Source organism: Myotis davidii, unplaced genomic scaffold, assembly GCF_000327345.1.
Source record: "Myotis davidii unplaced genomic scaffold, ASM32734v1 scaffold880, whole genome shotgun sequence".
Classification (NCBI taxonomy): Eukaryota; Metazoa; Chordata; class Mammalia; order Chiroptera; family Vespertilionidae; genus Myotis; species Myotis davidii.
The window spans coordinates 240,774-253,784 of record NW_006292566.1 but is presented as its reverse complement, the minus strand read 5'-3'; the positions used below and the strand labels follow the sequence as shown (position 1 = coordinate 253,784).

The 13,011-nt window shown below is 64.3% G+C and overlaps 2 protein-coding genes across 5 annotated transcripts in view; one reads left to right on the top strand and one right to left on the bottom strand.

Moving 5' to 3' along the window:
* LOC102755188 (proline-rich protein 33) overlaps positions 1 to 514 on the top strand; it is a 5,632-nt gene extending 5,118 nt beyond the window's left edge. The window contains exon 3 of the mRNA XM_015565468.1: positions 14 to 514. Within this exon, the coding sequence (XP_015420954.1) occupies positions 14 to 514 (501 nt within the window). The remainder of the gene's footprint in view (positions 1 to 13) is intronic.
* Positions 1 to 13,011, bottom strand: part of LSP1 (lymphocyte-specific protein 1) — a 40,608-nt gene that overhangs the window by 10,804 nt on the left and 16,793 nt on the right. For 3 of the 4 annotated variants that reach the window (XM_015565463.1, XM_015565460.1, XM_015565461.1), the window contains exons 2-10: positions 7,603 to 7,740; positions 6,232 to 6,351; positions 4,337 to 4,508; positions 3,945 to 4,037; positions 3,694 to 3,737; positions 3,451 to 3,532; positions 2,004 to 2,138; positions 1,683 to 1,760; positions 1,433 to 1,535 (exon numbers count right to left, since the gene is read on the bottom strand). In XM_015565463.1, coding sequence (XP_015420949.1) covers positions 1,446 to 1,535; positions 1,683 to 1,760; positions 2,004 to 2,138; positions 3,451 to 3,532; positions 3,694 to 3,737; positions 3,945 to 4,037; positions 4,337 to 4,508; positions 6,232 to 6,351; positions 7,603 to 7,740 — 952 coding nt within the window. In that variant the 3' untranslated portion in view covers positions 1,433 to 1,445. Of the gene's footprint in view, positions 1 to 1,408; positions 1,536 to 1,682; positions 1,761 to 2,003; positions 2,139 to 3,450; positions 3,533 to 3,693; positions 3,738 to 3,944; positions 4,038 to 4,336; positions 4,509 to 6,231; positions 6,352 to 7,602; positions 7,741 to 13,011 lie in introns of all 4 variants that reach the window. The other variant, XM_015565462.1, reaches the window with a different exon arrangement.

Genomic DNA, 13,011 nt, shown 5'->3' with positions numbered 1-13,011 from the left:
AGTTGCGCCCAAGCCCCGGCTGAGTGGGTGGATGCGCCTCAAGAAGCAGCTGATGGAGGAGGTGGAGGAGGCCCCGTTCCTGAGGCTGGAGCGGAGCCCCAAGCAGATGGAACAGGAGAAGACGGCCCCCACCGACCCAGCCCCCCAGTCCCTCGCCGACCCAGCCCCCCAGCCTCCCACTGACCCGGCCCTCCCACCGCCCGTGGACTTGGCCCCTCGGTCCTCCGTGGACCCGGTGCCCCGGCCCCCCGCCTCCCGGGCCTCCAAGCTGTGGGATGCGGTTCTGTACCGCATGTCGGTGGCCGAGTCCCACAACAGCCAGGCGGGGCCTGGGGATGCGGTGTGCGCCCCGCCCGGCCTGGGCCGCCTGCCCTTTCTGTGCCGACCGCGCTTCAACGCCCGGAAGCTGCAGGAGGTGGCCGCCCGGCCCCCTCCCACCATCCACTCCATCCTGGAGCTGAGCCCCCCGCCCAAGAACTTCAACCGCACGGCAGCCGGCTGGAGGCTCCGGTGAATGGCCGGCTGGGGCAGCCCCAGGCCTAGGACCACGATGGACAGGAGGGGCCACAGCCAGTGAAGAGGCTGCATGGACCTGGGAAGGGCCTGGGGGCGGCGGGGCTGTCAGGAGGGACAGGGGCATGAGGATGGGGGAGTGACGAGGCTAGGAGCAGGGGGCAGGGAGGAGGTGGTTTCCATGTGTGGAGGGGCAGGGGGCTTAGGTAGGAAGGAAAGGGCCCAAGTCCACATGAGGTAGGCTGACCTCACACCTAGTGCCTACCCGGTCTCCTGGGAGGCAGGGAGGGAGGGAGGAGGGCCACAGGTTGAGCGACCCACTGAGGTGGATGGGAGAGGGACACAGAGGGACTTGGGAGGCCTCTAGCCATGGCCCCTGGAGAGGACTCAGGAGGGGAGTGGGTGGGGGAGGAGGCCCCACTCACCCCAGGACATCATGGGTGCTGTACCTGGACCCTGGGACCCAGGCCACCAATAAAAGTGTGTCACTCCATGGCAGCGGGTCACCTGTCTACTGCGCCGCTGGTGGGAAGGGCAGTGGACACCAGGGAGGTCGTGGCTGGGCCCCGTCTCATCATCCCATCAGTTTCTGCAACACCAGCCTCGCAGTGGCCGGGCCACCTCACCTGCCCAGGAGCCTCGCTGGGATCTTATGGCCTCTTCCCAAGAGGGAGTGTGAGGGCCCCCCTCGGAGAATGGCCGAGCAGGCCCGAGGCCACGGGGTCTGATGTAAGACGGGGTGGGGTGGATGACCCAGAGGCGTCTGGGTTCTGGCCAGTTCTGAGGCTGGGCATTTGGCCCTCACAGGCACCTTTGCTACCTGTGGCATGGACCAGCAGGCCCTGTCTACGCCACCACGTTCCCAGAACAGCCCACTTCACACATGACTCAACCACTAAGGCCGCTGCCCTGGACTCACCGAGAGGGAAGGCTTAGGGCGCCGAGCCCTCGTCCATCAGCACCTTCTCGTACTTCCCATGTCCGGTGGCCACAAACTTGTATCTCTTCCCAGATGGGGTGCTCTGTCGGGGAAGGAGCCCGAGAGCAAATGGTGAGCATGGCAGAAGGGAGATGCGGCTGCCTCCGGGAAGCCCTCCTAGATGCACTAAGAATGGTGCCTTGTTGCTCTCGGACCTGCTCTCCCCGCCACCACTACGGATAGACTCTACCTTAATGGTCGACGAAGTCTTGGAGCCTCCTTTCTGCTCCCAGAGGCTTTTCTTGCTCATGTCTCCAGCTACGATGTCCTGGGGACAGAAGGAGGATGCATCACCACTGCAGACAGCGACTGGGGGCCCGAAGCCCTGGGCTCTTCTCTCCTGCCCACCTGCTCCCTGAGAAGGGCTGAGAGCCCAGGGAGAGGCAGGGCAGGGCAGAGCAGGTTGCACCTTCTGCCTTCACTCTGCCAAGCACCCTTCTCCCCGCGGCCGTCCACGCCCAGGGCCAGCCTGGAGGTCAGTCAGGATGGCCTTGCCTGGGGAGGGGCCTACCTTGCAGGAGGGGCTCTTGGCAGCAGACTGGGCCTGCACCTCTCCCGTCTCCCACCGGCTCTTGGTGCTGGCCACAGCCATGCTGGGCAACTCGATGGAGGGCTGGCGAGCTAACTTGGAGTTCCGGCCAGCAGTCTACAGAGGAGACAGACCCCAATGCCACTTTAGTGAAGAGCCACGTGGGACCCATCAGAGAGCCCAGGGAGCACGCAGGGGACATGACATCCTCTGTGTCTGCATCTCCCCAGCGGTGCGTTCCCCTCCCAGGGCAGGAGCAAGGCTCTTAAAAGGTGTGTGCTCCTCCATCCAGTGTACTCGCGAAGCTCCCCTTGTTCTGTAGAGCACAGGTGATGTGGTGGGACGTGAGACAGACCTGGGGCTGTCCTCACACTGCTCATGGCATAGGACTGGAAGGGGATGGGATGAATGGACGGGTGTTGGCTGGATGGAGGGTGCTGGTTGGATGGAGAGATGTTGGTTGGATGGAGGGTGTTGGTTGGATGGAGGGTGTTGGTTGGATGGAGGGTGCTGGTTGGATGGAGGGTGTTGGTTGGATGGAGGGTGAGATGTTGGTTGGATGGAGGGTGTAGGTTGGATGGAGGGTGCTGGTTGGATGGAGGGCTTTTCATTGGATGGAGGGCTGGTTGGATGTTGGCTGGATGGAGGGTGTTGGTTAGATGAAGGTATGTTGGTTGAATGGATGGGTGTTGGTTGGATGGATGGGGATAGGTTGGATGGAGGGTGTTGGTTGGATGGAGGGTGTAGGTTGGATGGAGGGTGCTGGTTGGATGGAGGGTGTTGGTTGGATGGAGTGATAGATGTTGGTTGGATGGAGGGTGTAGGTTGGATGGAGGGTGTAGGTTGGATGGAGGGTGCTGGTTGGATGGAGAGATAGATGTTGGTTGGATAGAGGGTGCTGGTTGGATGGAGGGCTGTTCATTGGATGGAGGGCTGGTTGGATGTTGGCTGGATGGAGGGTGTTGGTTAGATGAAGGTATGTTGGTTGAATGGATGGGTGTTGGTTGGATGGAGGGTGTTGGTTGGATGGAGGGTGTAGGTTGGATGGAGGGTGTAGGTTGGATGGAGGGTGTAGGTTGGATGGAGGGTGTAGGTTGGATGGAGGGTGTAGGTTGGATGGAGGGTGTAGGTTGGATGGAGGGTGCTGGTTGGATGGAGAGATAGATGTTGGTTGGATAGAGGGTGCTGGTTGGATGGAGGGCTGTTCATTGGATGGAGGGCTGGTTGGATGTTGGCTGGATGGAGGGTGGTGGTTAGATGACGGTATGTTGGTTGAATGGATGGGTGTTGGTTGGGTGGATGGGGATAGGTTGGATGGAGGGCTGTTGACTGGATGGAGGGGTGTAGGTTGGGTGGAGGACTGTTGGGTGAATGAGAAGAGCTGCATGAACAGAGTGGAGATCCATCAGAGCAGGAGGGCTAAGCATACCTCGATGGCCTGGGTGTACTGCTCCAGCCGGTCATCAATCTTGGAGATGGGCAGGGCTGGCTCGGACCTCTTCACACTGTTACTGGAGGGTAGGAGAAGGGTCACACCCTGTGTCCCCTCACTGGGCTTGTAACACCACCCTGAGCCCCATGGGAGCTCTCTCAGGCCCCCCATCTCCACCCGCCTCTCGACCTCTCTTGGAGAACCTCGAGTCCTAGCCTGGGAAGCCATCAGGGTACACACCTCTTCTTGATGGAGCGGCTCAGGGACTCGGTTCTGTCGATGAGCTGTGCAGGGCGACAGAGAATGAGCCTTGGAAGCCGAGCAAGGCCTACCCTCTACCCCTGCCTTTGGTGTTCTCTGGGATGCTGGGTGGCGGGGAGGGCAGGGCCCGGGGACGGCAGAAAAGAGCAGCAGTGCTCCCTGTTTGGGCTGATGTGGCTGCTTCTGGGGCTGGGAGAGGGGAGAGGCAGCAGCCTTGGGGCTTGACCTACTTTGGTGCTGGGGCTCAGGGGAGGCGAGCTCGGCTCGGTGGTCTCCTCCAAGAGCAAGGGGCTGGGCGCCCTAGGCCGCTGACGTTGCTGGTGCTGGAAAGGAAACATCTGAGCTTATGGGATCTGGCTGAGCACCCCCTGTGCACCCCTCCTGATCCACGTGGAACCTACTCTCTCCCTTGCCTGGGCCTCAGGTCCTTCCCAGCCCTGACATGCTTTGGTTCTGGAATTCTCTGCAGCAGGACTAACCATGCAGAGTCACCCCCTACCCGCCTCCCTGAGGATATGGGGGCCGCACACTGCCAGTTCTCTGGGTTCTGGTCCCACAAGGCCACGGAGTGAGCAGGCAGCAGAGACGGACACAACCCGACCCTGAGGGACACCACCGTCACCTCCTCAGCCTCTGCTGGGCCCGGGCTGCCCCGGCCGGTCTCCTCTGGGCCCATGGGCTCTGCTTGCTCTGGCCCTGGCTCATCTTGGGGCTCAGAGTCGGGATGCAGATGCAGCTCCTCCAGGCTGACTCTGGCTGGACGCAGCTCGTCACCATCCTGGTGTCCACAGGGCCTGTGGGAGGAAGAAGGGTGCAGGCTGACCAGGGGTCATCTGATGGCTTGGTTCAAGTCCCTTCCCACTTCCCACGCTCAGTGTCCGCATCCATGAGACAGGGCTGGTCAGCCCAGCAGAGTGCTAAGGATCCCCGAGACCCAGGCTCTGGGTGAAGGGGCTGCAGGAATCTACGAGCCAGCCCCTCTCCCCGGGCCCCATGGGAAGCAGCCCTGACTGCCACAGCCCCACTGAAGGCCACTCCATAACGAGGCTCACCCGGTCTCATTCTCTCTGGATGGGCCCCTGCTCGTGTCCTGCTTCCCCTCGCCCACCCTGTGGCCTAGGCTGGCCAGTCCCCGCGGCCGAAGGTGCCCTGCTCTGAGCGTGGCCCGGGGGCCTGGGGGAGGCGGCTGTTGCGTGGAGTGAGGTGGGGTCTGGGGTGGTCTAGGGGTTGGTCAGCTGGCGGACAGGCCAGGGCAGGCCCCAGCTAGGACGCATCACTGCAGAGGGGGGCTGACTGAGCTAGCCCAAGGGAGGGGGCCAGCCTGCTGGCAGTCAGTTGCTTTGCATCTGAGTGGGGCTGAACCTGGAGAAGAAGGTGGGAAATTCTCGAATTTTCCATGATTTCAGGCCCCTTGGTGTTGGTGCCAACCAAGACCCAGACCCACCGCCCAGGGTGGGCTGGGGTCCAGCCAGCGGCAGGCACACAGAGGGCCCATTCAGTCGCAGTGTGTTGGCCGCAGGTGTGGGGGTGCAGGGAGGAGAGCCCGGGTTCTACGGAAGAGCCAAAGCGCCCCCTGCTGTTGAGAATGCCGGGCCCGTTGCTGGCTGGGGAGGAAGGAGCCATGCCGTGGCCGCCCTGCAGACCCCAGCCCCATTTCAGAAATGCAGAATGTGCCTCAACTCACAGAGGCAGATGGGGAACGTTGGGGCCCGGAGGGGGTGGTAGGCAGGAGGCTGAGGCAGGACCAGGGCCCCAGCTAGGCAGGCGGCTCGTGAGGGGAGGGAGTCTGCTTGTGGGGACGGGAAGGGTTCTCAGCCACAGCTCGGGCTGCTTGGAGGCCCGGGGAGAGCTGGGGGTCTGGTGATACTTGGGGCGAAGGGAGATCCTGGTCTCCCATTGAAGCTCCTAGCAGAGCTGGGACCCTGAGCACATGGGGGGCCTTGGGCACAGCCTGCACAGCTCCGAGAAGAGCTCAGAGCCTGAACTGGGGAGGGGGGCAAGCTCGGGGAACAGACCCCAGCCCTGGGCCCCGGGGAGCTCGGCCCCCACCCCCGTCCGCTCCGGTTCAAACCGGCAAACACGTCTGCACATCTGGAAAGCTTGTCCCCCAGGCCGCCTCGCGGGCCCGCACATCTGGAAATACCTGCTCCCCTCCGTGGGAATGGAGGCCAGCCAGCCCCGAGGGAGGAAGGGGCGGGCACGGGGGCCAGAGCCTCCATTACGTAAGTGGGCTGCAGATGTGTGCTGATGTGGCAACACCGCCGGCCGCAGCTGGTCTGGATGGGGCCCAGGGCCCTGGGGAGCCCAGGAATGAGATTTCCTCACTGCTCCCGCGGCCCCTCGCCGCCGCCTTGCCGTCTCGTTCTCTTCCTCCCTTTCCCCCGTTCCCCCTCCCAGCCGTGGGGCCTTTTCGGGGGGCTGGCTGGGAAGGGGAGCAGAGGGCTATTGCTCAGGCATGTGTTGGGGGGCTGGCAGAGCCTGCCTGAGGCCACTTTCTCGGCGTTAACCCCTACTTGCCTGGCCTCCTGCTCCCCCTCTGGGCTCTCTCCCTGCAGGGGCTGCCGCAGCTCTGGCTTCTGGGCCCAGTCACCGAACCCCTCGTCCTCCTCCAGTTCTGGGGCCTCCGAGGCCTTCAGCCTACAGGGGAGGAGGGGTTGGAGGGGGAGGGAGAGCAGAGAGGCCGAGCTAGGCCAGGGTGCAGGGCAGGCAGCCTCTACCCACACCTCCTCCCACTCAGACCATGAGCCACGGAGGCGCCTCAGGGCCGGGGCAGTTCTGCCCAACAGCAGTGTCCCTACGGGCAGGACTGTGTCCCCCCACAGTCCGCAGCTGCCTGAGGCCAAGGCTGCACCTCACCCAATTAAGGCAGGGTTCCCCAAGACAAGGCTGTCTCTACCCCATCAGTTTACAATTCCCTAAAAGCTGGGTTCTGTCTCCCTCTTTGGTCTGGGCTCCCTGAGCGCTGGAGTGTGTGTTCCCCTTTGGTCTGGGGCTCCCTGAGCACTGGGTTCTGTCTCCCCCTTTGGTCTGGGGGTTCCTGAGTACTCAAATGTGTGTCCCCCTTCGGTCTGGGGCTCCCTGAGCACCGGGCTGTGTGTCCCCCTTTGGTCTGGGAGTCCCTGAGCACTGGGCTGTGTCTCCCCCTTTGGTCTGGGGGTCCCTGAGCACTGGGCTGGGTCTCCCCCTTTGGTCTGGGTTCCCTGTGCGCTGGGATCTGTCTCCCGCCTCAGCCCAAGTCCCTGCGTGTGGGTAACCAGTGTCGTCTGCCCTCCTAGCTGTGCCCCAGGGCCCTGCCCGGCTCCTTCCCTGGGTGCAGGGGGAGCCGCTGCACCCCGATCCCCTTTGCAGGCCGGGATCCTGGTGCAGGTCGGCTCCCCCTGCCCCCAGCCTCTGGCAGCTCTGCCTAGAACCTGGCCCGGAGGCAGTGACCGCTGCAGGACCCCACCCCGCCCAGAGCTGCTGACTCGGAGAAAATGGAACAAAACAGGCCTGGGAAAGGGGCGATATTGGAAAAACAGCCCAGCCCAACCCAGCCGGGAGGCCTCCTGGGCCTCGGGCCGGCCAAGTTGGACTCGGTGTATGTGAGTCATCGGCAGCAGGGAGTGTGGGCGGGGGGCTGGGGGCCCCGGGCTGTGCAGCTGGGGTCAGGATCAGTCCATGCAGGGCTGGGACCACTCGAGCTGGCCAGCGCTTGCACCCTGGGAGGGGGCTGTGCGTGACTCTGCTGGCCCCAGCCCGGGGAGCCCCTCACCCAGAACACGCCACAGTCCTGCTGCGGCTCTGGGCCTGGCCCCCCCAGTCGCATCGCTGTGGGACCCCAGGGTTAGCCTGACCACCGTGTCCCCCCTGCCTGGGGTGCAGGACCAGGCCAGCCACTGGGCAGCTTACAGCTTCTCCTGCTCCGGGGGCTCTGGGGACGGGCTGCCTCCATCCTGGTCCTGGGCCCTCTGGTGCCTGTCTCGCTCCCGCCGACGTCGCTCCCGTGCAGCCTCCTCCTCGTCTTCCAGGCTCCATTGCGAGGCGAGCCTGGGGACACGAAGACGTGGTCACCCCTCGGCCCACAGCTCGCATCTCCAACCCCAGCGGGCCCCTGGGGGCTGCCTGTGGGGGGCTGACGGTCCCGGCCCTTTCCAGGCCTCAGTTTCCCCATCTTCAAGGCAGAGGCCATGGGGGGTGGTTGAGAAGTTGCCCTCGGCTGGAGGGCAATGCCAGGGTTCTGCAGGCATCTGGCATCTGTGTGGGCCTTGGTGGTGGAGGGGCCCTGGGGTACCGCCTGGACCCCGGGCCTGGGCAGAGCCGGGCACAGGCCAGTGTGGCTTTGACCCCAGGCAGGGAGGATGTGGACAAGGGTCCTGCGGTTCGGAGACCTGGCTGTGGCCACCAGACAGCCCTGCCATTGCCCCACCTGAGTCAGGGGCTTAGGCCTCGCCAATCGGGCACTGCCAGGCTGGGCCGGGCCAGGCAGGGCAGAACCAACTAGGTAGCCGCCTCGCCCTTGTCCACCCCGTGAGGGCTCCTTCCGGTTCCCCAGGAGCATGCTGACTGGGAAGAAAGTGGCCCACCCAGGGCCCAAGGCACAGAGAAGGGGGCGTCCTGCGGGGTTCGCTCACCAACACCACACCACCCTTCTGAGCCCCCCATGGAGTCAAGTCTCTCTGGCTTGTTTCAAAGATGGAAAACAGACGCACGGCAGCACCAGGCACAAAAGAGCTGCCCCTCACTCAGGGCGACAGCAGGCTGGCCTGGGACGAGGGTCCAAAACCCAGCGCCTCGGCCCTGGCCCAGCAGACCCAGACCCTCAGTATTCAGCTGGCATGGCCCTGCCTCCCCCACCTTGTTCCCTTGCAGCCTGGGGAGCCCTGGGTCCCCACTTCTGCAGGGCGCACTGCCCCCCTCCCTCTGCCCCACACCCAGGGTCCCAGCCCCTCCTGCCTGTGTCCGCTGCCTGACCCCGCAGCTCTCAGCTCGCTATCTTCGGGCCTCCGCCCCTGGGCCTCCGCCGCCAGCGTGATCTAATCTCTCCTAAGTCTCCTTGGAGCCTCTCAGACAAAAGCCAGGCCCTCCACAGCCTCAGCTCGGGGGCCCACTCCCCCCTGCGGCCGTGGGATTCTGGCCTCCGCACCCCCATCCATCCGCCTCCCACATTCCCGCCCAGGGCTCCAGGGAGCCCCTGATTCCCCACACCTGGTCCCATCACATGGCGCCTGGCCCTCCAACCCCCCTCCCCGTCCCCCGCTCCAGGCCCTGGGAGGGGGTTGCCGGCCCCTTCTGTGTGGAAGGCAGAGCCTGGGGTGCTCTTGGGGCTGTTGGGAACCTGGGGTCCTGGGTCCCTCCCCTCCGTGCAAACCAGCAGCCCCTCCAAATGTGGTGGGAGGGCTACCCTGGCTGGGGGGCTATCTTGAGATGGCTCGGGGCACCCCAGGAGGACACCTGGGAGGGGTGAGACGGCCACTTTGCCCCCCTGGCTCTGTGTCCAAGCTGCCAGGGGCCTGTTTGTGTTGAGGTGCTTGGGTCAATGCGTGCTGTTTGGGGGTGTGCGGGGGCCCGTGTCCAAGGTCTGGACTTAGGTGAGGTCCCTTGGTTCACCCCGCTGGCCATGTGTCCTGGCCGCAGAGCCCCAAGCAGACCTGTGCTGGCTCCCAGCACACATGGCCGGGCCGCCTCGCACACAGACTCACATGTCCTCCATGAGCCCCACACCGACTCACATGTTCTCCATGAGCCCCACACAGACTCACATGTTCGCCATGAGCCCCACACAGACTCACATGTCCTCCATGAGCCCCACACCGACTCACATGTTCTCCATGAGCCCCACACAGACTCACATGTTCGCCATGAGCCCCACACAGACTCACATGTCCTCCATGAGCCCCACACCGACTCACATGTTCTCCATGAGCCCCACACAGACTCACATGTTCGCCATGAGCCCCACACAGACTCACATGTCCTCCATGAGCCCCACACCGACTCACATGTTCTCCATGAGCCCCACACAGACTCACATGTTCGCCATGAGCCCCACACAGACTCACATGTCCTCCATGAGCCCCACACCGACTCACATGTTCTCCATGAGCCCCACACAGACTCACATGTTCGCCATGAGCCCCACACAGACTCACATGTCCTCCATGAGCCCCACACCGACTCACATGTTCTCCATGAGCCCCACACAGACTCACATGTTCGCCATGAGCCCCACACAGACTCACATGTCCTCCATGAGCCCCACACCGACTCACATGTTCTCCATGAGCCCCACACAGACTCACATGTTCGCCATGAGCCCCACACAGACTCACATGTCCTCCATGAGCCCCACACCGACTCACATGTTCTCCATGAGCCCCACACAGACTCACATGTTCGCCATGAGCCCCACACAGACTCACATGTCCTCCATGAGCCCCACACCGACTCACATGTTCTCCATGAGCCCCACACAGACTCACATGTTCGCCATGAGCCCCACACAGACTCACATGTCCTCCATGAGCCCCACACCGACTCACATGTTCTCCATGAGCCCCACACAGACTCACATGTTCGCCATGAGCCCCACACAGACTCACATGTCCTCCATGAGCCCCACACCGACTCACATGTTCTCCATGAGCCCCACACAGACTCACACATTCTCTGCACACAGGCCCGCGTAGACACAGAGCATAGACACTTCGCATGTGGGCCTGGACCCCCTTGTTGTGCACACACACACACACACATGCACACACACACATGCACACACACACGCACACACACACGCACACACACATGCACACACACATGCACACATGCACGCACACACACGCACACACACACGCACACACACATGCACACACACATGCACACATGCACGCACACACACGCACACACACACGCACACACACATGCACACACACATGCACACATGCACGCACACACACGCACACACACACGCACACACACATGCACACACACATGCACACATGCACGCACACACACGCACACACACACGCACACACACATGCACACACACACACACACACAAAGACGTGCATGTGCAGATCAGACGTGGGAACAAGGTGAGCACAGAGTGGCAGGTCCCAGCACTGTTTACTGTTTGCCTGCTGTCACCCTGACAACGGCCCTGGGAGAGGCCAAGCCTCATTTGCTGGGAACGTCCTCCCTGAAGCCCCTCCAAGTGTCACCCCCGATTCCTGCCACTCCATGGGACCCCCTGAGCCCTGCTGAGGGGCAGAGTGAGGGTGCAGGGTAGGGGTCTCCCCGTGTCTTCCCAAAGTCCCACGCTGGGAGAAGCCACCCCAGCCGCAGCCCCTGACCCACAGCCCAAGGACAAGGAGCCTGCTGGGCCCCTTCCCTCCGCCTCCTCCCCCCTCTCCCTCCCCGCAGCCCCAGGATGTGAGTAATGCGGCCCCTCCTGGCCCCTCCCATGACCTCAGCCCCTCACTGATCCACAGCTGGGCCCAGTTCTGGGAACTGAGATGGGGGTGGCTCTCTTGGGGTGGGGTGGGGGCCCCTGGCCTGGGAAAGGTGCCCCCGGCCAGAGGCCCAGGCCCCTTGGCACGCTCAGCGGAGCTGTCAGGACGCTGGCGACAGCCGGCCGCCTGTGGCCCCAGCTCAGCCGCTGCAGCTGCGAGGGATTTGCTGTTCCGAGCAGATGCAATTAGGCGATTTCCTGTGTCTGTGCTGGCTCCGCGCTGGAGGCCCAGGGTTCAGCCCGGGGGGCGCGGGAGTGGGCTTGGCCCCTCTCCCAGTCAGGCTCCACCGCGGGCCCAGCCCCACCGCCTGCACAGACACAAGGCCCTCAGGCTTGAGGCTCCCGGTCTGAGGGGGTCCCTGAGTTCAGGGGTTGCCCCTGCTGGCTGGGTCCATTGCCTACTGGGCCCCAACTCAAAGCATGGCCCCCCTTCCTTCCCCCACAGCCCCCAGTCCCCACCAACTGCTGACAGCGCCGGTTCTGGGCCAGGCCTGGCCCTCCCAGCTGTCCCACCCCCTCCCTCTCTTTCCGCCCCTGCCCGCAGGGCTGGTTCCAGAAGGGGCTTCAGGCCCTGGTCCTGTCTCGACTCTGCCCCCTGCAGGCAGCTAGTGGGCTGCCCCCTGCCTCTCTGAGGCCAAGGTCTGCTGAGTCCTGGGAGAGCTCGGGGCTTGAGTGCAGGCGGGGGCCACAGGGAGGCCCACCAAGGAGGAACGTCTCCTTCAGGCCCACAGGGACCCTCCTGGCCACAAGGCCCCTGACACCAGGGGCTGGGGGGCCGGAAGGACTAAGGAGGTGGGCTGGTCCTCCCTCCCTCGTGCCCAGCCTCCCTGGGGGCTCACACCAGGGGCTGAGTGGGCACTGCAGAGCAACCGGCATGAGTGAAGGGACAGTGGAGGGAAACGGCCTCTGAGAGGCCTTCTCAGGGCTGGTTCTTGGGGTGGCGGCCAGCAGCCACCTCCACCTCGGGGAGCACAGGAGAGGGCAGGCCCTCTGGGGGGGTCTGCCCCCAGGCCGGGAGGGTCTGCGGGCGTGGCACTGCCCGGGCTGGCTGTCACTGTTGTGGCAGGGCAGCTGGTGAGGGGGGTGGAGGGCGGTGGGGGCAGAGCTCAGAGCCAGCTAGGGAGCAGGTGGGTGGCAGGTGGGGCACGGGAGCTCGAGGTGCCCTAGGCGGGGGGTGTGGGCACGGCTGCAGCTGCTGGGGCCCACCCCATTCCCCTGGCGCCGCTCCAGCTAGCTCCCCCCAGCAGCACTTTCTGAGGGTGCCCGCGCCTGGCTGGGCTAGGCAAGGCGACCCTGTGCTGGTGATGGCAGCCTCCTGGGCCAGGCAGATACCCTGCTGGCGCCCCACTGCCTGGGGAAGGTGACCTGAAACTCGGGTCTGAGAGCCGAGCAGGGGTTTGTGGGCCAGGGAGTGGGGAGAACTAAGTGCAGGAGGAAGGCCAGAGGCCCGCAGACCCCAGGGTGCTGAGGCAGGTGGGACTGCTGTGGGGAGATGGGCAGAGGTCCCGTGCCCCCCCCCCCGCCCCCAGGGTGGAGCTGCCTGGCAGGTGGCATGCTCGCACAGGTGAGCGTTCTGGAAGGAGGCCCAGCAGGGATGAGGAGGAGGGGACGGGACAGGCCCAGATGCCTGCCCCCCACACCCTGGGGAGCCTGAGGGGGTAGGTTTGGGGGAGGCGCAGAGTTGAGCTGGGGCTTGCAGAGAAGGGGTGCGTGGGGACCCCCTGGAGAGGGTCGAGGGGGAGGGACTGCAGGTGAGGAGGGGCAGAGCTCTGGGGGTGAGTCCCCAGGAGCAGGGAATGCCGGGAGCCCCG